Source organism: Panthera pardus, unplaced genomic scaffold, assembly GCF_024362965.1.
Source record: "Panthera pardus isolate Hobbes unplaced genomic scaffold, ASM2436296v1 HiC_scaffold_15, whole genome shotgun sequence".
Lineage (NCBI taxonomy): Eukaryota > Metazoa > Chordata > Mammalia > Carnivora > Felidae > Panthera > Panthera pardus.
The window spans coordinates 5,378,575-5,401,472 of NW_026526710.1; the positions used below are offsets into that span (position 1 = coordinate 5,378,575).

The window sequence follows — 22,898 nt, forward strand, 5'->3', positions numbered from 1 at the left end:
GACGTAGCACGTATCAGTCTGCCTGTTTGACCACAGGGTTGCCTCCCGAGGAGCCCGCCGGCCGACGTCCACGCCGTGGGGGTGGGCAGAAATCTGGATTGAGGAAGTCAGCTGGAAACTCACCCTGTGAGTTTCGGTTTCTAGACTCTCTTCCGGTGTTTTGCCGTTTCCTGGCTCTAGGCAAGGGAGTGGCGCATTCTCCTCTCTGCTGATCTGAGATCTACGGTTAGCAGCCGGCGGGAGCGATGGGCACCTGGGGGTCGCATCTGTACTTCGTGGAGCCGGAGAAGCTGGAGGAGTTGATTCAGAACTCCCTGAGGCCCTATGGAGAATGTCAGAAACAGATCGATGACACGGTGAACGCCATCTGTGCCTTCCTAGAGGACACCAGGCAGATCCCCGAAGTGATATGTGTGGCTAAAGTGAGTGGAAGGCTGGGGTCAGGGCTTCTGGGAGCCAGGAGGTGCCGTGGCCACCGGAAGGAAGAGAGACATGGGGCTGAGCACCTTCTGGGTGACAGGCCTTGGGTGAGGTGGGCTTCGCCTTGTCCTCTGCGCCCTCGAGTGGGGGTGATGGATAAGGTGTGGCGCCTAGGGGCACAGCTTTACGGTCCAGCTCTGCCTTTACTCCTGCGCGCCCCGCAGCAGGTTGCTTAACCTCTCTGTTTCAGTCTCTGAATCTGTAAAATGGGAGAGGAATAATACGCACCTCAAACTGTAATGAGGCTTAAGTATGTAATGTTCTTAGTACAGGGTCTGGTACATAGTTGGTGGTCAATAAACGAGCTGTGATTATCCACTGTTATCGTTTCTATCCTCCCCATGTTACAGAGGAGTAAACAGAGGCCGGTTGAGTTCGGTAAAGCTACCCGAAGGTGGCTCTGTGGTTTCTCAAGGGCAACAGGGGGCGTCTCTCAGCGGGTAGAAATGTTTGGTGCCATGGGCGTAAATCCCAGGGCTGAGGCTGGAGATTCCGGGCCTCTGGGGAGGAAAAGGTGCTGGGAAGGTGCTGGGACCCTAGGGTGGGAGGGAGTTAGAGATCCCCCAGCAACCCCCTCACGCTCACTAGCCCTGGAGCCCCGCTTCTCTTCAGTCACAGTGATTTCTGGCCTCTGCCTTACGCATGCCCAACAGCCCCAGCAGGAAAGATACCTGGACACTCGGTGTCCTTTCGCCCTGGCCCAGATGAGGAAACTGAGGCACGAGGAAGTTATTTACTAGCTGGAGGCAAAGCTGGACTTTAAGCCCAGATAGTGTTGGGAGCATGAACCTTTTTTTTCTAAATCTCAGTCTGTTTTTCAACTTTCTTTTAATGTTTAGTTTTGAGAGAGAGACTCTGAGACTTTGAGAGAGAGACAGAGTATGAGAAGGGGAGGGGCAGAGAGAGAGAGAGAGAGGGAGACACAGAATTTGAAGCAGGCCCCAGGCTCTGAGCGGTCAGCACAGAGCCCGACGCGGGGCTCAAACCCACAAGCCATGAGATCATGACCTGAGCCGAAGTCGGACGCTTAACCGACTGAGCCACCCAGGCGCCCCGGGAGCATGCCCCCTGAACCGCTGTGCATCCTGCCTCTCGGTGTTGTTAACTTTTTTTCTAATTAACATAAAATGTAAGAAAACCAAAGTGCACAGAGCTGAGTGCCCAGTCCGGTGGACTGCCACAAACAACATAACCTGTGTAACCTACACCTACCCCCCGACCCTCCTCTGTATCAGGTTGCCTGATATAAATGAAATCACGCACGGTGGGGCTTTAGCGTGTGGCTTCTTTGACCCATCCTGTTTACAAAACTGATGTTGTCTGTAGGCATGTGTTTATCATTTCGTTGCTGAACAGTATTCCAAGGTGCGAATACATCACATTGGTCCGTTCTATCGTCAATGGCCGTTTGAACGGCCTCCAGTCAGAGGCTCGTGTGAAAAGTGCCGCTGTGAGCATCCTATTCAGGTCTTCGGGTGGTCAGATGGTGGCCAGCCACTCAATTTTAGGACTATGGTGACATTTGTGGCTTTTGCTTGATTTGAGAAGTGTCATCGCCTACGGGGGCGCCCTGCGACGCCAAAGGGTCCAGATTCTCACGTCTGCTTCTCCATCACTGGCAGGGTGGTTCCTATGGCAGGAAAACGGTGTTGAGGGGCAACTCCGATGGTACGATTGTCATCTTTGTGAGTGACCTTGAGCGGTTTCAGGATCAGAAAAAAAGCCAAGATGAAATGCTCAGCAAGATCTGGCAGGGGCTGAAAACCTGTCAGCTCACAATGAAGCTGGAGGCCAGAATGGAGATCCAGAAGCTCCATGGTAGGCTCATCTTCCAGCTGTCCACAAAATGGCAGAGCATCACTTTTAAGGTCCTCCCTGCTTACAACGCTCTGGGTGAGTGCTCCTGGGTATGGAGGGCACTGGTCGGGAGGGGTGTGTTGAGAAAGCAAAGCCAAAGAAAGGGGTGGCAGACAGCCATGTGGGTCCTCTAGGCTGGGGATGAGATAGATACCACTGGTATGCTCCAAAGTGGGGGACCACATACCTTCAAGAGAGGAGGTCCCTCCTGCCCTAGGCTTCCTCTCTTCTCTAGAACGTCCCCCCCCCCGCCCCCACCTCCTAATTGAGTTTGGAGAGAATGTCCTGGACTCTAGAATCTAGAGCAGAGTTTCTCAAACTGTGACAAGCGCACAAATCAGCAGGGAACCTTGTGAAAAATGCAGGTTCTGATTCAAGAGATTGGGGCAGGACCCAGGACTCTGTATTTCTAACCAGGGCCATGCTGCTGGTCTGCACAACCATGCTTGGGGATTTGGGTGGAGTAAATGTTGGTTAGAGGAGAGGACGGGGCAAACATCTGGGAAAAGTTCAGCTGGGGCAGCATTTGGAGTCTGCTTTCTGACCAGGTCAACATCGAGGCAAAGGCAACTGGTTGGATGAATGGATGGTTGGTTGGTTGGATGGATGGATGGATGGATGGGTGAATAGAGGTACAGGCATATGGATGGATGGATGGATGAACAGATGGACGTACGGATGGATGGATGATAAATTGGATGGATGGATGGATGGGTGAATGGATGGATGAATGGGTGAATAGATGTACAGGCATATGGACAGATGGACAGACAGATGGATGGATAATAGATGGGATGGATGGATGGATGGATGGATGGATAGATGTACAGGCAGATGGACAGATGGACAGATGGATGGATAATAGATGGGATGGATGGATGGATGGATGAATGGATGGATAGATGTACAGGCAGATGGACAGATGGACAGACGGATGGATAATAGATGGGATGGATGAATGGATGGATAGATGTACAGGCAGATGGACGGATGGATGGACAGATGGACAAATGGATGGATGATAGATTGGATGGATGAATGGAAGGAAAGAAGGGAAAGAAGGAAGGAAAGAAAAAGCTCAGCATGGTTTCCACTTAGTCTCAAGCACAGGTATGTATAATCACAAACTTAAATGCCACAGCTGAAATTAAACCCTCTTTAAGCAAATAGGAAAACCGAAGGAAAGGAATGTCCCAGGGACACACAGCCAGTTACTGACAGAACTAGAATAAACGCCCAGATCTTCTAAACCCCAAGCCAGGATGCTTTTAGGATGGACACACACACACACACACACACTTCGGTGACTCATATTCACAGAAAGGCAACCAAGTTAGAGAAAAATATTTGGAAGGTAGGCAGCTCTCAGTTCCTATCCAGGTCCCACCCCTTACCCATTTTTGCCAACTATAAGATCAGACTAGAAATGGCTAGTTTACGGGGCCTTTATAGGATGGCAAGAGTTGAGAGGACGTGCCTACCTCAAACAAGGGCTGCAGTCGTGAAGAGACCCAGTGTAACTCAGAATTCTTAGGAAATCCTCTGCTCTCCTCTTGTTCAGAGCATGGTGGCTGGGGACTGGGCCAGAGCGCCCTCTGCTGGGTTCACCCCAACCTGCAAGGATGGTGTGAAAACGAGAAATACGCTTTTCCTTGTATGTGGTGTCCAGAGGCTGCCACCAGATGGCGCTAGACTTACATCTTGCAAACCGAGATCCTTTTGGGAAAGGAAACCATGATTGCTTTCTGAGAAAAGTAACTTAGGGGTGAATTCTTAAATTCCTTTCTTTGCTAAATAGTTGCCCAACTAACGTGGCCTGTTCTGCACACCAGCTCCAGGCCAACTTCCACTGCTGTCCGGCTCCACGGCTGTCTCCCCAGGGTTTCGAACCCAAAGGCGAACTCTTCCTCTTACGTGACTTCCTAGTGTTTGCGTTTCCTCACCTGTTAAGTTAGTGGTTAATCGCGCCAACCACGTGGACTTTTGTGGCCCTGGCATATTTCCCGCTACCTGAAAGGGCTTAAACTGTGTCTGGCATAGAGTAGGCGCTCAGCGAGTGTCAGCTACATTATTGCCATCATCGAGGAGCGTAGAATGCTCTCTCCCTTGACCCCCTCGGGTGCCAAGAGCCCCGAACCATGTGTGGCTAAAAGTAGGAAGTCAGTAACTATCTGTCAGAGCGAATGAAAGGAACAAACTGGCTACTGGCTCCCCTTGTTTACGTGTTTGTACAAAGTGCTTGTAAACAGTAGGGCTCCATGTAGCAAGAGTGGAGACCCTGAGGAAATCCTGGGACCTACTGACATTCCCCTCCCACTGCATTTCCTTCCTCACCCCACACCAGTGGTTCTCAAACTTCAGTGGGTGTCAGAATCGCCTGAAACTTAGTTAAAAACAAAAAAAAAACAGAGTCTGGAGCTGTCTCTACTGCAGACCTCCCGCAGAGCTAATTGGGGATCGAGAGACCCATATTCATTGACTCAGGAGGCTCCTGGGCCCTATTCCAGAGAAGCTGTGCGGCAGAATTCCGGCTGGTTTGAGAGCCACTCTCTGGCATCATGGGATCTGCTTCTGAGGGGAGTGTGCCTGCCTGTTGGCCTCTGACCCCAGCCTCCAGTACCCTGCCTTCACCTCGCCTGCCTCCTCAGAGTCCCCGCACGCTTGGCTCTCTGAAACAGAACATTCCCTGGCCGGGCTCAACAGCAGAATATATTGTCTGCGATACAGGAACCCTCTTTTCTTCCAGGTGAATGCCAGCGGCTCCAAGAGCACTTGTTAAAGAAGCCGTCGTTCCCTGCTAGTTTGGAATTCTCCCTTCCTCACTTATAACCGTGCTTTCGATCCCTCTGTTTCTGCTGACCTTGTCTTGGGCCAGCGGTTTTCACGACGGTGAATGCTAGACCACGTTTTGTTACCTAGCGAGGCAAGCCGCCCCTCGCCTTTTGGGGGGAACACACCAGTTCCCTTACAGATGAGGCGACGGACGTGTGCTGTCGATTCACGACAGACCCCGCGGTTGGCTCCCTGAACACCGGAAGGTCTGTGCTTCTCTGTCGCTCCAGGCTTAAGTGAGAAGCCCAGCCCCCAGATCTACCGAGAGCTCAAAAGAGCCCTGGATATGACAAAAGCCCTCCCCGGCGAATTCTCCTTCTGCTTCACAGAACTCCAGCAGAAGTTTTTTCACAACCGTCCCAGAAAACTGACAGATTTGATCCTCTTGGTAAAGTACTGGTACCAACAGGTAACTTTCCAATTACGTCATCTACTGCCGGCATCCGTTTCCTTTCAAGCGAGAGCACTCCCGTCCAGCGAAGTAGGACCCCCAGGTATACAGCCCACTGCGTCTTTATGTCCCCGTAAGCAGCATCCAAATCGACATAGGACGCGTTCCCTGCGTCCCAGCAGCCGCTTGAAGCCCTCTCCCAGTGAATGCCCCCCCCCCCCACGGCCACCGTCCTGACGTCCGTCCCCACAAATCAGTTGGGCTCTTTTTTGAGCTTGATATCAATGGAATGGCACCACGGGCGCTCTGAGTCTGCCACTTTGGGGTCGACGTGATGCCCGAGAGGTTCGTCTCCGCGGTTGCCTATACTCGCGCTCGCTCGCCGTCTCGTGGGATTCTGTTCTCTTGGTCCACAGCGCTTGTATCCGCCCAGCTAGTGGGCGTTTGGGCCGCGTCCACATCGGGGCTATTACGAATCAGGTTGCCACAGATGGTCCCTTGCACGTCTTTTCGTGAGTTTCAGCACTCATTTCTCTTGAATAAACACACAGGGTATAAGCTATATGTATGGATACGTATGTGTAGATAGATACACGTACACACGACGTATTTGTAGATGTACGTGTGTGTGTATATAATAAACACATACGTAGGCTATATTATATATTATTACATAGTATATAAAACACATAGCATTACATAAGTATATCATATGCAATACGTAACGTTATATAATATTAAATACGTATGTAATAACATATACATTTCACTTTAGTAAGCATGGCCAACGTGAGTTTTCCCAAATGGCTGTACCTAATGACACCCCCATCGGCAACATATGACAGCTTCAGGTGTCCCTTATCCTTGCCAGGACGTGACACTGTCCCTCCACCACATTTTAGGCATGGCGTCATGTTCGTCACTGGGGGGGATGGGGACTTCCCATAGATGTTCGACTCCTTGATTTCAGGCCCCCAGCATGGGGGGCCTGGATCCCCAGATGAGCCACTGCCCCCTCTCTTCTCCCACAGTGCCAGGCGAAGCTGAAAGAGTCACCCCCGCTGCCCATGTATGCTCTGGAGTTGCTGACAGTCTACGCCTGGGAACAGGGGTGCGGAGCAGAAAACTTTGACATCGTGGAAGGCCTCAGAACCGTCCTGGGGTTAATCAAACAGCAGGAGCAGCTGTGTGTCTACTGGGTCGTCAACTACAACTTTGAGAATGACACGGTCCGGAACATTCTGCTGAGCCAGCTCCGGTCATCAAGGTACCAAGCGTGCCTCCACCCTCTCTCTCTGCCTGTTGGCCTGCACGTCAGGCTGTGCCCTTTAGAGTGAGGGCTCAGCCCCATTCTTCCCGGCCAAAGATGCACCAGAAGAATGCCGGCGGCGGTGGGTAGGGAGGCAAAGCGGGGTCTGTCCGAAAGGGGGAGCCTGACCAACGTTTTTTCGCATTCCAAACCATCGTCCTATTTTGTCTTGTCCCCAAAACAAACGCTCAAGAGGGGGTTCCCGTATAGAAGGAAGGGACTAACCCCTTTATTATGTTATTTTTTAAAGTTTATTTGTTTATTGAGAGACAGTGTGTGTGTGTGGGCATGAGCAGGGGAGGGGCAGAGAGAGGGAGAGAGAGAATCCCAAGCAGGCTCCCTCGCTGCCGGCACAGAGCCCAACACGGGGCTCGATCTCACGAACCGTGAGATCGATCGTGACCTGAGCTGAAGTTGAGAGTCGGACGCTTAACGGACTGAGCCACCCGGGCGCCCCCGTTTTACTATGTTATTCGTAGAACATCTCTGCCAAGCAGAGACGGCAGGAGCTGAGGGTCGAAACTCTCAGACGAAGCACGTCAGGAGACGAGAGGAAGCTTGACTACTTGAGTCCAGGTTCCCGGACGCCCCGTCCAGGCCTCGTTCCCCAACACGGGTTTCTGCGTGCAGCCCAACTGATTTTTTTTTTCATCTAACGGAATTCCTAGGCCGGTCATCTTGGACCCAGCCGACCCGACCAACAACGTGGGCAAAGATAAGGCGTGCTGGCAAATGCTGCAGAAGGAAGCTCACATCTGGTTGTCGTGTCTCAGCCCGAACGAGCCACCTGGGCCGTCGTGGAATGTTCTGGTGAGGGGGCTTCGCAAAGGCAGCTCGCGTCGCGCCGCAGGGAGGGCGGCCCGACACCCAGACTGGAGTCGGACCCCAAGAGCACCACATGTGGATGTCCTCGTGCTGCTGTGACAAAGGGGCTTACAGCGGCAGAAATTCATTCTCTCACAGATCTGGAGGCTAGAAGTCCAAGGTCAAGGTGGGGGCAGGGCTGTGCTCCCTCCGAAGGGCTCCAGAGGAGGGTCCTTCCTTGCCTCTTCCAGCTCCTGGTGGCTGCTGGTGCTCCTGGGCCTGTGGCCCTATGCCTCCCGTCCCCGCCTTCATTTTCACACGGCCTCCTCTGCTGTGTCTTCACAGCCTGTCTCTGCGTCTCCCTCCTTGTCTTCTTCTTTTTCCTTTGATGTTTATTCACTTTTGAGAGAGAGAGAGACAGAGCGTGAGCCAGGGAGGGGCAGAGAGAGACACAGACACAGAATCCAAAGCAGGCTCCAGGCTCCGAGCGGTCAGCACAGAGCCCGACGCGGGGCTCGAACTCACGAACCGTGAGATCGTGACCCGAGCCGAAGTCAGATGCTTAACCAACGGAGCCCCCCTGGGCCCCCCTGCAGGTTAGAGATCTCAGTCGATGGCTGCAGGTGAGAGAGCAGGTGGTTAGGTCGTTTAGGACGTAACGGAGCAGAGCCCCAGGCAGATATACGGCAGCCGCCCCGGCAGAAACTGGAGAGCTGGTCAAGCGCCCGACTGTGGGGCAGACACACTGGCTTCCCCTCCCATCCCCCAGAGGGAAGCACATCTACCAACACGGGATGCCCCTGCGCTCTCAGAGGTCGTCGGAGAAGGACAGTCCAACGAGAACGTTGTCAGTCTAGGCCACGGAATCCACTCAGTTTTCTGGGGGTCACGGGGTGCCCATGAGGCCGGCTAGAGGCCAACCAAATTCCACATTTCACAGACGCGGGACTGATTTACACCCAAAGTCCGGTAGGCGTGAACCTACCACTGCGTTTGGCACAGGAAGTTGAGAGCCACCTGAGCAAGGAACTGGGATATAAGTGAGATTCCCAAATTCCAGGGCCCCTGGACAGGAAGGACCCGGCGGACGGGGAGCTCCCTGCCTGGATCCAGAAGGGATGTCGTACGCCCAGTCCTTGTCCCGACGTTCACTGGACTCTGGTCTTTGCTCTCCGACCTCGATTTTCCCGGCTTCCTAAAACAGCTTTTAAAAAACCATCCCCCCCTCCCAGCTTTTATTCTGAAAACTTTCAAACGTATAGAAAGTTGCAGAAATGGTTCAGGGAACCCCTGTGTCTATGTAGACGCCCAAATGTTTAACTTTTTACCCCTTTAGCTACGTCCCAGTGATCCCCATCATCGGTGTTGTATTTGTTGTTTCCACTGAGCCCTCTGAGTTTGCTGCCAGAGAAGGACGTGCTCTTAGCTCACCGCACGCAGCTCCCGGGGGCTGGGGGCTGGCTGCCACCCCAAACTCTCCAGAACGTTCTTGGGGTGTGTGGATGCAAGCACTGAGCGTTCTTCCCCATTCCCAGCCAGCACCACTGTATGCGACACCGGGCCACCTTCTGGATAAGTTCATCAAGGACTTTCTCCAGCCCAACAGAAATTTCCTGGACCAGATTGCGACAGCTGTTGACATCATCTGTAGATTCCTTCAAAAAAATTGCTTTCCACATTCAGCTACAAGAGTTCAGAAAACTGTCAAGGTGAGTACTGGCCTCTTTCCCACGGGGTCTGACCGGCAGGGAGCGAAGCGGTTCCGGAGCCGGGCGGGCCCGCCCTGCCAGCGGCTGGAGGGCAAGGGACGCGGGAGGCAAGCCGTGGAGGTGGGCACCTAGGACGCTGGCTGTCAGTAGGGGGCGCCCGTGCGCTGCATACGTCATTGACAGCACTCCATTGGGCTTCCTGGGCCGCCCCTGCTCTTGGGTACCTGCCCGTCTCCTGCCCCTGCCTCCCCATCACCTTCTCCGTGGGTCTCCTCTTCTGTCATGTTCTCACCTTCCCAGCGCAGGGGCTACAATTCGAACCCCGGCAGGTCCCAAGCTCCGTGGACGCTGAACCGAAGAGTAGTAACCTCTTTCTTACCTTGACCACCCGAGTCTGATTCATCCTGTCAACTGAGCTAGAGATTCAGCAGACTGGGTCATTCTTGTCCATGGCTCGAAGGCCACGGGCTAACACGCTTCCCTCCGTCTGTGCGTCAGCGACCAGATAACCAGCCGAGCCACCCAGGCGCCCCCTCCGTCCCACCCGAAGGGAGCGGGGAAGCGCCCATATGCTGCCAGACAGACCTGGGTGCTTGCTGCCCCGAGACAGGTCCAATATCCCATAAGCCAAACGTGGAGTCAGTCAGATGTCTCACAGAGGCTCATCGGGGTGAAAACAGGCTGAGTTCATGGGCAACGTTAGAATTGTCAAGGCCTGTTCTTCCCTTCCTTCCCGAGATCCCCATTAACACAATGGCAGAAAATAAGAAAAGGTACGATGGCACATTGAAGGAGAAGAACATAGGAGGGCGCCTGGGTGGCTCGGTCGGTTAAGCGTCTGACTTCAGCTCAGGTCACGATCTCGCGGTCTGTGAGTTCGAGCCCCGCGTCGGGCTCTGGGCTGATGGCTCGGAGCCTGCGGCTTGCTTCAGATTCTGTGTCTACCCCTCTCTCTGCCCCTCCCCTGCATGCACTCTGTCTCTCAAAAATAAACTTTAAAAAAGAAGAAGAGAGAACCACGGGCACACAGGAAGGTGCTTTCCTTCTTCCTGAAGCTGGTTGCGAGCTGGAAAGTGTTGTCTGCTGGGTGACAGGGAAGGAAGGTGTCACCTGGAGAAGGTGAGGAGGGGGCTGTGACCCGGGAGAGGCCGGCCAAGGCCAACACCTGCAGACCAGTTGCGTGAATGAAGCAGGCTCGAGCATCTGATACAGGAAACCGAACACCCTCCCCTCACCCCTAACCCGCTGCCGAGCATTTACTAATCGTGGGTAAAACAAACGTTTTCCCTGCAAATGTCGGGTGAACTTTCTGGGGACAACCAGGGCAGCAAGTGTGGAGGTTGGTGCCCCGAGCAGACCCCACCACACGTGCACTGGGATGGTTGTCCGTGAGGCAGCTGGCTTCTCTCCAACTCGCCCTCAAAGACGCCGATAAGCTAAAGAGCTGTGCCTACAGGCTGAGCCCTTCCAAATAGGCTGAGCCGGCATACTGCCTAGGCTGCCTCGTGCAGGGGTGGCCAAACCAGGGCCAGGGAGCTAAAAAATGAACTGACAGTTTTACAGAGTTGTTAGAGTAGAAAGGGAAGGAGGAAGAGGAGGAGGGGGAGGGAGGGAGGGAGGGAGGGAAGGAGAAGGAGTGAGGAGGAGGGAGGAGGAAGAAGGGAGAGGAGGGAGGGGGGAAGGAGGAGGAAGAAAAAGAGGAGGAAGGAGGGAGGAAGAGGAGGAGGGAGGGGAGGAGGAAGAGGAGGACGAGGGAGGAGGAGGAAGTGAGAGGAGGGAGGGGGGAAGGAGGAGGAAGAAAGAGGAGGGAGGAGGAGGAGAAAGGAGGGAGGACGAGGAGGAGGAAGAGGAGGAGGAGGGAGGAGGAGGAAGGGAGAGGAGGGAGGAGGAAGAAAAAGAGGAGGAAGGAGGAGGAGGAAGGAGGGAGGAAGAGGAGGAGGGAGGGGAGGAGGAAGAGGAGGAGGAGGGAGGAGGAAGTGGAGAAGCTTGTGTGGCAGGGACATACATACCCCACACTTAACTATCTGACCCCGTACGGAAAGTTTGCAGACCCTTGTACCTAAATCATGAATATTCATCCCGGGATCCCCAGATCCCCAGAGGAAACACGAATGAGGGAACAAACGAGAACTTTTAGCGTACTGATTGCATCCAGTTTGATTTCTCTCAGGTCACAGGAATCCAGACAAAGCTAAATACCCTTTAGGAGGCATCTCTAGAAAGTTGACTTGAGCAGCAGGTAATTTGCAACTAGCCCATCCGTTGTTTGTGTGCAAATAAGTATATCGAAGGGCATGAGAAAACCTTTGGAGCCAAACTATCCCAGGAAAAGGTGAACATCCTGCTTTGAACTCAGCCCTGACTGGACCCTAACCTGGAACTACCCCCTTGGCAACCTCACTGGCACCGGCCCACGGAGGCAAGGGGCTCAGGGTCTAGAAAATGCTCTAACTCAGCTTGCCTTTCTTCACTAGGGAGGGTCGACCGGCAAAGGCACGGCTCTGAAGACGGGCTCCGATGCCGACCTCGTGGTGTTCCCAGACTCGCTTAAAAGCTACACCTCCCAAAAAAGTGAGAGGTGCAGGATCATCAAGGAAATCCGTAAACAGCTAGAAGCCTGTCAGCAGGAGAAAAAGCTCGAAGTGAAGTTTGAGATTTCAAAATGGAAGGCTCCCAGGGTGCTGAGCTTCTCTCTAAAATCCAGAGTGCTCAACGAAAGGGTTGACTTTGATGTGCTGCCTGCATTTAATGCGCTAGGTGAGACCCCCCAGACCTCAGCTTCTGGAGGAGGACGATGGGGTCTGGGGTGATGGGGCCAGGCGGGTGGAGGGAAAGCCAGGTGACTTAGTGATGATGACTCACGGGTCTAGTGCCCCCAGCAGGTAGCAGGAGTCATCGCAACAACACCTTACCCCTGTGGACATCTTTTTTTTTTTCTTTTCTTTTCTTTTTAAAAAAAATTTTTAATGTTTATTTTGAGAGAGAAAGAGAGAGAGCGCAGGCTCCAGGCTCTGAGCTGTCAGCACAGAGCCCGACGCGGGGCCCGAACCCACAAACTGTGAGATTGTGACCTGAGCCGAAGTTGGACGCTTAACTGACTGAGCCACTCAAGCACCCCCCTCCCCACCATGGACATTTTCATTCTCCTTGGTCACTTAAGTATCCCGAGGATGTCCAGCACCCACATCTTATATGGGTCCTGCGGTATGACTCATAATACCTATCAAAGAATGGGGTACAGAGGCGTTCTGTACACATTTATAGATAAAACGCTTCAGGTATTAGTGAAGGAAATTAACAAACAGACTGTGGGAAGAATTCTGAAGCAAAGGCAAGAAATCTGAGTGCCGTCAATCTTAGGAAAAAAATCTACTTTGGAAATCCAATTCATGAATGACAGATACATCACTTTGTATTAACAGAAACCAAGGTGAGGCGCCTGGGTGGCTCAGTCGGTTGAACGTCCAACTTCGGCTCAGGTCACGATCTCACAGTTCGCGAGTTTGAGCTCCACATCGGGCTCGCTGTTGTCAGCATAGAGCCTGCTTTGGATCCTCTGTCCCCCTCTCTCTGCCCCTCTCCAGCTTGCGTATGCTCTCTCTCTCAAAAATAAATAAATCTCAAAAAAAATTTTTTAAGAAAAAAAAAGAAAGGCTATTTCAGACATTCTTCAAATCAGAATCAAGAAGACTCTGGTACCTTCCCTCCGAATGGTTCTTATCGTCTCTAGAGAGGAAATAACAATATAGATTAGGGTTTGGCTAAATTTTTTGTTTGTTTGTTTTAGTGAAAGCAAGGTGGCAAGTATTTTCAGCTTTGAGGACCATACAGTATCTGTCACAATTACTCAACTCGGCCACTGTACCCTGAGAGCAGTCAGGGACAAGACGTTAACAAAGTGCATGGCAGCGTTCCAATAAAACTTTATTTGCAAAAACAAGAAGTGGGCCAGATTTGGCCTACAGGCCATAGCTAGCAAACTGCCCATCGGCTCAGTCTGGAAGATCTTTCTGGGGTGATGAGAATGTTATATACCTACTGAGAGCTTGAAATGTGGCCAGTAGGACTGAGGAACTAAATTTTTAGTTTTGTTTCCCCTTAATTAATTTGGACGCATGTAACCACATTGGACAGTGCAATTCTAGATAATACTTTAGTAATAGCAGCTGCATTCATATAGACTGTATAATTTTTAAAAATATCTCATTACTCTGGAGATGCTCCCAGTATCTTAGACATCATTCAAATATACTAATAGAGTTCCAAGTCATTTCCCAGGATTAATTATATTGGTGAAAAATGTTTGAAAATGGTTGCTTTTTAAAACTTAAATCCAAGTTAGTTAACATACAGTATAGTCTTGGCTTCAGGAAGAGAACCCACTGATTCATCTCTTACAAAGGACACCCGGTGCTCATCCCAAAACGTGTCCTCCTTAATGCCCGTCACCCATTTAACCCACTCCCCCACTCTACCCCCCTCCAGCAACCCTCAGTTTGTCCTCTGTATTTAAGAGTCTCTTATGGTTTGCCTCCCTCTCTGTCTTTATCTTATTTTTCCTTCCCTTGCCCTATGTTCTTCTGTTCAGTTTCTCACATTCCACATAGGAGTGAAATCATAGGATATCTGTCTTTCTTTGACGTATTTCACTCAGCATAATACCCTCCAGTTCCATCCATGTTGTGGCAAATGGCAAGATTTCATTCTTGTTCATGGCCGAGTAGAATATATGTATCCTGTCTTCTTTATCCATTCATCAGTCGATGGGTATTTGGGGTCTTTCCATACTTTGGCTATTGTCGATAGGACTGCGATAAATATGGGGGTGCACGCGTCCCTTCGAAACACCACACCTGTATCCCTTGGATAAATTCCTACTCGTGCAATTGCTGGGTCGTAGGGGAGTTCTATTTTTAACTTTTTGAGGAACCTCCCCACTGTTTTCCAGAGCGGCTGCACCCGTTTGCACTCCCACCCGCAGCGCATAAGCGTTCCCCCTTTCTCCGCATCCTCGCCAACATCGGTCGTTTCCTGAGTTAATTTTAGCCATCGGACAGGTGTGAGGTGGTATCTCATTGTGGTTTTGATTTGTGTTTCCCTGATGACGAGTGATGTTGTGCATCCACATGGGAAGGCGCAATCTCAATATCTCCCCCGTGCTAGGTCAGCTGAACTCCGGCTCTATACCCAGCCCCAAGGTCTACGCGGAGCTCATTGACCTGTATAAATCCTCAGACGCCGAGGGGGGAGAATTTTCCACCTGTTTCACGGAGCTGCAGTGCAACTTCGTGGCCTTCTGACCCACCAAGCTGAAGGATTTAATTCGTCTGGTGAAGCATTGGTACAAACAGGTACGACTGCTCGTATTCCAGCGATCTGGTTATCATTTTCATCATGCTCTGTGACCTTCACATCAGTACGTAACCAGTGCTCTGTGGGCCCACGCTCTCCCACGCTGGGGGGCTGAGCCACTTTCGGGAATCTGTCCACTGATCCTGACTGTCTCTGTGCGTCCCGTCACCAACCCCCATTAAGTGGGGCGAGGTAAGGAGCACCCCCTCCCATCAACACTGCCGCGGGTGGTTTATGTTACCTTTGCTTTGACACCCAGAGAGCTCCGCAGGACCCCAGGTTACTCTGCGTACAAAGGGCGGATGAAGTTGGGATTTGCGTGCCTACAGGTCAGCGGCACGGCTGACCTTCTGCTCCGCGCCCATAAGAGGCACAGATGCCATCCTTGGAAGACAGGCGGGACCAGGGGCTGCATTTTCTCTAACCGTTAGCCTGCCTTCGCTTCCGTCACCTGTCTCGCACACAAGGGAGTGTCCGAGATTTTCCATGACAGCAGACCTCCGGCACAGTGCCGGCTCTTTCCTGAGACGCCTCCTGCCTGCGTCCAGCTCCCTGAAGCCTGAGGCGGACACTGGGCCCCGTGGTTTCCATCCCAGAAGCTCAGAGAAATGGCCACACCCCCAGCCCCGGGGTGCTCAGAGGGCTTGAGGCTGCGCTGTGACCTTGAGCAAGTCCCTTCCCCTCCCTCACCTGCTTGTCTTCATCAGAAACGTCCATCTGTGCCTGCTTGGTGGGGTGGCCAGAGGGTTAGGGATGACCCGTAGAATGTCCGGCCCCACAGCCAGCACACGGCAGGGGTTTTCTCAACGGTAGCTGTATTACAACTCCAGGGAGTTCTAGATGGTCGGAGCACAAGGCGGAAACCTGCGTGTGCTGCTGAGGGAGCCCCTGCAAAGCTACCCTGCTCAGACCTCCCCCAGACCATCCCGTGGGCCCTGCGGCTCCTGACCCAGTTGCCCTGCTGGGGCCCCAGCGGTCATCAGCGTGCGGTCTCCGGCAGGCTGGCTGAGCTCACTGCACCTCCCTGCTCTCGCCAGTATCGTCTGACGTCCCCCTCTTCCCTCAGTGTGAAAGGAAACTGAAGCAAAAGGGGTCTCTGCCCCCGAAGTACGCCTTGGAGCTGCTCACCATCTACGCCTGGGAGCATGGGAGCGGGGCAGAGAATTTCGACACCGCCGAGGGATTCCGGACGGTCCTGGAATTGGTCACAAAATACCAGCAGCTCTGTGTCTTCTGGACGGTCAATTACAACTTTGAGGATGAGACCGTGAGGAACTTCCTACTGACCCAGATCCAGAGAACCAGGTGCTCCAAACCCTGCCCCTTCCTTTTTTTTTTTAAATCTTTATTTTTGAGAGAAAGAGAGAGAGAGAGAGAGAGACAAAGCATGAGCAGGGGAGGGGAAGAGAGAGAGGGAGGCACAGAATCTGAAGCAGGCTCCGGGCTCTGTGCTGTCAGCACAGAACCTGACGCGGGGCTCGAACTCACAAACCGTGAGATCATGACCTGAGCCGAAGTCGGTCGCTCAACTAAGCCACCCAGGCGCCCCCTGCCCCTTCCTTTTCTTAACCTGACTCCCTCCAATGCTATTTCAGCGACCCGGATTCTCCTCCCTGGGGTCATGATTCGTGATTCCCCATGTTTGAAGCAGAAGAGGGAGTTTGGTGGGGGTGGAAAGGCGCCGACCAACAGAACTTGCCATAGTCTCTGGGGAGAAACTCCTCGGGGCTTGGGGATGGGAGAAAATGTCATCCAGGAGGAGCAGAGAAGGAAGGACCAAGGTACCAGGAGCCTGGGATGCGTCCATCTTTCCAGGTCGAAGGGAAAGTATGGATTCGTTAGCAGATCTTAGAGGTGTGGAAGTAGAAATGCGTCCCTGAGAAATAATGCTGTCATTCCTTCATGGCCGATTCATCCTACCAGAGGGAGTTTTATTACATCAGATTCTACCTACCCTTTCAGATCTGTACCCCACAAGACCGCTATCCTTCAAGAATAGCGGGGAACCTTAGTGTATCCATTCAGTGCCCCCAGCAGAGCACAAAAACAGAGGACGCAAAAAGAAAGAAAAGAAAAAAAAGCTTTGAGAAGGAATAGAGGGGAAGAAGGAGAGAGCAAGATACCATGGGCTGCCTCCTGTGGGTGTGGCCCACATGACATTATAATTGATTCAATTCCGCGTCATTTTTCAACTGCCCTAACGTGAAGGAAATGTGTATATTATGCCATCCTGTGTATACTGTGTATACTAAGCGACACCTTTCAAAACACTTCCGACAAATGTAGTTGAATTCTAGAAAATTACTTTGAGCTATATCAGAATATTTGAGTTACTGGCGTCTAAAACATAGGACACATTATTTTATGGCTAAGAGTAGAATGGGGCCCCCGTTCTGAGGCCACTGGTTTAAAAACATTTTTTAAATATTTATTTAGTTTTGAGAGAGAGAGAGAGAGAGAGAGAGAGAGAGAGAGAAAGAGGGCAAGCAGGAGAGGGGCAGTGAGAGAGGGAGACACAGAATCCCAAGCAGGCTCCAGGCTCTGAGCTGTCAATACAGAGCCTGACGCGGGGCTTGAACTCATGAACCGTGAGATAACGTCCTGAGCCAAAGTCAGACGCTTGGGCCACTGAGCCACCCAGGCACCCCTGAGGCCACTGGTTTTAAAAAGTATGCGTGTAATGCTCCTGCGTCTTCTTCAGGCCCGTGATCTTGGACCCGGCTGACCCCACTGGTGACATAGGTGGAGGGGACCGATGGTGTTGGCATCTTCTGGCAAAAGAAGCTACTGAATGGCTGTCCTCTTTCTGCTTCAAAGATGGGACTGGATATCCTGTACGATCGTGGAAAGTGCCAGTAAGAATAATCTAAAGGGAGTGTCATCCAGAGATTACCCTGTGACAAGCTTAAATCAAAGAGCTTCTCCTGCCATAGCAACTTGGAATTCATTCGGCCACAAGTAACAGAGAGCCCAACACAGGAGCTGACACAGTTTGGCTTTTTCCTTCCCATTACAAGAAATCCTAAGGCAGGGCATCCAGGGCTCATGCAGCAGCCCCACGGTGCTTTCCTACGAGCGGGTCTCCTCCCCACGGCACTGTTGGCATTTAAGGGTCCGACGGTTCTTGGCACTGGGACTTGTCCTGGGCTGTGTAAGGTGCTGAGCAGAATTCCTGATCTCTACCCACTAGAGGCCAGTAGCCTCACCCGCCATTGCGACCACCAAAAATGTCTCCAGACATTGCCAAATGTCCCCTGGGGCATCACCAGCTCTTTCAGGCTCCACCCTCTTTATTTGTCGAGTTTAATTCTGTTAGTGCCGCACCGGCAGGTGGCAGGTCCCATCCCAACAGGAAGAACAGCCAAAGGGAAGATAATAACCACTCAGGGTATCTTATTAGAAGCCTCATCCAGTAAATTCTCTCACATCTCATGGCTGTATATTGTAGGACAGTGAGCTACATGCCAGATCTCTACCCACTCGACGCCACAATTAAAAATGTCTCTGGACATTTGCTTCATGCCGTGCGGGGAGCAAAATGCCCACCCCCCGGGTGAGAACCCAGCTTTAGAAGCTAACTCTGGAGTTTGCTTCAGTGATCAAGATCCCCACTACGGCCAGTCCGCAAAAATTGTCCCTGGGCATACTGACCTTCTCAGATACACTTCCTTCTTTTTTTTTCTGACTTTTTTAACCAACGCTTGTAACGGCTTAGCCTATGTGTTATTCTCGCACGTGTATTTCTTTCTTTCTAGACAGTGCAGACTCCAGGAAGTTGTGGATGTTCTCACTCAGAAGTCCTAGGATCCTGGAATGCTAATGCTAGAAGAAACTTCTAGAGGTCATCTGGCAGCTGCTTTTCAAAGAACCAGTTCGCTGCGTAGAATCGCAATCCTTGGCAATCTCCACCACTCCATCTCTCGCTTCTTCGGCTCCTCTTGAAATCAAGACCACTCAGTCCTTCATAGCGTCACCCTGCTGAACTCTTGCTCTGTAAGTGACCCGCCTTAACAAAAATACCTGCTCTCATCCAGCTTCGTGGGCGCCATATTTCTCTCAGCCATTGTGTTTCATGGGTGCCATATTTCTGTCAACCGTTGTATGTTTTCCAAGTCGCTCCTTCCTTTTCTTTCAGGCCTTAGCACAGGGATCTCTCCGTGTTCCCAAAAGGAAGCCCTTCACCGGCCGCTCGGTTCCTATAATTCCATGACCGTGCTCTCATGCTCCTCCACATTGCCCGCCTCTTGTCTGTTTCCCTCCACCCCTGCTGCACCTGCTGAATTGAAGGTCTCCCCAGCCAGTAGTGAGCCAATGTCTTCTCTGGCCCTTTAAACCCTCCAAAGGCTTGGATTATAACTGTTGCGTTACATATATAATACATATATATAATATAATAATGCGTTACATGTATAATATAATACATGTTGTCTTTTCCTTCTGAGCCTACATTTCCCCCCATCCATGAGTGCCTTCTTGCCAAATCTAAAGGCTTTATGCTCTGGCTTTAGCTTCAGAGATACTTGAATGTCTAAGCGTTTTAACCTCATCCATCCACTTAAAGTTTTATTACTACCACATATACTAACTGTCATATAATAAGGAATGTATCTAGTCTTTGTCCCCAGATCCTGGCACAGAGCTTCAGAACCCCTTGGAATTATCTGATAGGAGAGTCTTTTCCATTCATAAGGAGCCCCTTCCAACCATCCCTGAGTTTACGCTATCTAGGTTTGGGCCCTTAGGTAACAGCTTCATGGGAAGGACTGGCCATGCCCCAGAAATGCCAGGCGTGTGATTAGAGGGTTGCAACCCCCAGCCGCGTCCCCCCCCCCCAACCTCCCAAGAGGAGAGGGGGCTGGAGATTGAGTTCAAGCACACGGCGAACGATTTAATTAATCGTGGCTCTGTAATGAAACTTCCAGTCCAGACTCTGGACAACAAGGCTTGGAAAGCTTCCTGGTTGGTGAACATATCAGGGTGTGGTGAAGACGGTGCATCCTGACTCCGTGGGGAAGGGAGTTTCTGCACTGGGGACCCTTCCAGCACTCACTTCCTGTGGCTGTCCGTCTGTATCCTTTACAATAAGATGGTGATTTAAGTCTGGCGTTCCCCCTGAGTCCTGTGAGTCATTCTAGCAGGTTATTGAACCTACAGGGGGTCATGGGAAAGCCCTGAGTTTGTGGCCAAGTCCGACAGGAGCGCGAGTAGTCTGAGGCCGCCTCTTGCAGCTGGCATCTGAGGAGGGGGCGGTCTTGCCGGGAGCTGGCCCTCTACCCCATGGGGTCTGCACCAGCTCCAGGTAACGTCAGAGTTGGACCGACCCGCAGGACGGTCATGCCAGTGAGCCGGTGTCGGGATATACCACCGTTCTTGTCCCAGGACAAGGGCAAAGGAACGAGCGATGACCGAGGTTGAAGAAAGAACGACCGCTGAGTGCCCATCTACGCAGTCTACAGCTAGTTACCAGACCCTTCTAGACGCCCGAACTTGCACTGGAGACGTAGACAGGAGACCATAAGACCCTGCTGCATCCCCGCAGAGCTTATGACGTAGCTAGAGGTACATCACGTAAATCCCTCAAATAAAGATGAAGAACTATTGACAAGCTCGGGCTAAGCGGTCGGCATGGAGCGGATTGAGGTCTGTAACCATAAGGCAAGCGACTCGCAGAGTCCCAAAGGAAGGAACCACCCTGGTCCTTTTCTGCCAATGTCTTCTCAGCATTCAGCAGACATTTAAGTTCATTAAGAGCAAAGAGAGCATTCATTCGTCACCATCAAGAAACCGACGGTCATGGGTCAGCACTGGGAGGAACGAGGGCACCAAGTCTTTTTTCAGAAATTGGCAACTAATGGGGGCGCCTGGGTGGCTCAGTCGGTGAAGCGCCCGACTTCGGCTCAGGTCACGATCTCGCGGTTCGTGAGTTCGAGCCCTGCGTCAGGGGCTCTGGGGTGACGGCTCGGAGCCTGGAACCTGCTTCCGGTTCTGTGTCTCCCTCTCTGCCCCTCCCCCGCTCGTGCTCTGTCTCTCTGTCTCTCTCTCTCTTAAAAAATAAACATTAAAAATTAAAAAAAAACAAGTGAAAGGGAAATGAGCCAAGAACATAGCAAGAATCCAGTGCAAGGTCAAGATCCCAGGCCCGTCATCCGCTCTCAGTTTCCCGGGCAACGAGGCCCCCCACTTACCCCAAAGGAAGTAAGCGATGTTGACAAGCAGGGCAAATGGCCAAAGGCCCAGGAAGCGTTTGGGAAGAGTGTGAAAGGCAGACCACAAGTCAGGCCACCAATGGGGAGAATTTGCGGATGATAGGACTGTCTGGGGCCTTGTCTGCCGGAGGGTTTCAGCTGCTCTGAACCGAGGCTTCTCCGGCTAAGCTTGGTCGGGTCGGAGTAGGTAAAACTTACCACTCTCGTTCTGTTTCTTGATATCAGTGCCCGCGGTGAATCTCATACAAGGAGAAGATGAAGAAAACTTACTCTCTGTCTTTGCTGGGGCTGCCCTGGGGGAGCTGGCCTAGATCCACCCAGAGTGGGGTGTAGACCCGTGAGAGCTAGCCTGGGTCCGGCCAGAGTGGGGTGTAGACCGGGAGAGAAGCCCTGGGAGCAGAATAGGAGGACTCCAGTAACCCAACCCGGCACGCGTGCCTCGGAGGGAGTTCCTCAGAGATGTGCTGGATCCGAGGCCTCTCTCTTCCCTTTCCCTTCGCTGTGGGACTGGGATGCGGCTTCCAGGGGAGAACCTCTCGTGTTCTGAGGGACAAGGTCCCAGCTGCCAGAGCAGGGAGTCATGGCCAGGAGGAGGGGAAGGGCTCAGTTGTTGTGAGAGCGTATGCGGGCTGGGGGTGGCGGGGTCAGGCAAGGGGACCCTTCCCCAAGGCCTGGCCACGGCGATGGCCAGAATAATGGGAGAGCCAGCGGGGGCCACTGTGAGCTCTGACAGAGGGAAGAGCAGACCCCACCCAAACCACGGGAGGCCTGGGAAAGCCAGCATGCGTGTGGCAGGCAGAACACGAGCCCCCCCAAGATGTCCGCACCCTCCTTCCTGGAGCCTGTGAATACATAACCTGGCCTGCCAAAAGGGCCCCCGCAGATGTGCCTGAGTAAAGGGTCTTGAGAGGAGGAGAGGTTTCTGGGTGCTCCGGTGGGCCCAGTCTCATCACGGGAGCCCCTACAAGCAGAGCCTTGAGGCGCCCGTAGTGTCTGACTCTTGATTTCCGTTCAGGTCATGATCTCACGGTTCGCGGGTTCCAGCCTCGGGTCAGGCTTGCACTGAGAGCACGGAGCCTGCTTGGGATTCTCTCTCTCCCTGCCCTTCCCCTGCCCAATCTCTCTCTCTCCAAATCAAAAGATAAAAGGCAGAGCACCTTTCCCACCCAAGTTGGAGCGATTCGGCTAAAGCAGCAGCAGCAGGACAGGAGTGACTGTGGCCGGTTTGGAGATGCAGAATCCTGAGTCAGCGAAGGCGGATGGCCTCTAGATGCCGCCAGTGAGCCCCGCTGACAGCCGGCAAGGAAACGGGGACCTCAGTCCTGCAAGCAGGCAACCTGAGGGCGTCTGGAAGCGGGTTCTCCGGCAGGTAGGGACACGGCCTTAGGAGACCCAGTGCAGAGACCAGCCAGGCCTGCTGGCCTTCTGACCTACAGACGGTGAGATAATGAACTCGCATGGCTTTAAGCCACTGGATCTGCGGGAATTTGTTTTGGTCGAAGCCATCTCAGGTGGCGGACAGGTAAGCAGCCGGGGACCGGGCGCCCTGGGGCCTGTACCTGCCCAGCCTGCAGCCCCGGAAGGCAGGTCACGTGGGAGAGGCACCCCTCTGGTTTCCTCCTCCGCCCTCCACACCAGATGTGGGGGAGCTCCCGCACCACGGCGGGGAGGGAGAGCGGCTTGCTATGTGCGCCTCATTTCTTCGTGCTCCCTCCGCTCCCCCTGCGAAAGGAAAATACTGGTTTTCTTACAGTTGTCTGTGTGATCTCACTTGGAGCGTGTCAACCCACTTGCACGGGGCGGTTTCACACTCCCGGTCAATATCGCAGGCCTGCAGGGTGTGGGACTCGGGGCGGGGCCGGGGGGCGCCATCCGCCCTGAGCGGCGTCCGGGGTCCCGCTCACACCCTCACCCCTCCTTCTCCTTCCTCCCGCGCCTTTTCTTTCGCGGCTCCCGCA

At 52.8% G+C, this 22,898-nt stretch overlaps 1 protein-coding gene across 1 annotated transcript; it reads left to right on the top strand.

Annotated features, from left to right (window-relative positions):
- Positions 1-215: 215 nt before the first annotated feature.
- On the top strand, positions 216-19,843 carry OAS2 (2'-5'-oligoadenylate synthetase 2). Its single transcript, XM_053902045.1, is given in 11 exon segments — positions 216-422; positions 2,103-2,373; positions 5,400-5,578; positions 6,592-6,827; positions 7,538-7,679; positions 9,209-9,382; positions 11,857-12,139; positions 14,546-14,733; positions 15,801-16,039; positions 17,436-17,589; positions 18,490-19,843. Coding segments are annotated over 11 exon segments (2,127 nt in total). The 5' UTR covers positions 216-245; the 3' UTR covers positions 18,574-19,843.
- The last annotated feature ends 3,055 nt before the right edge of the window (positions 19,844-22,898 follow it).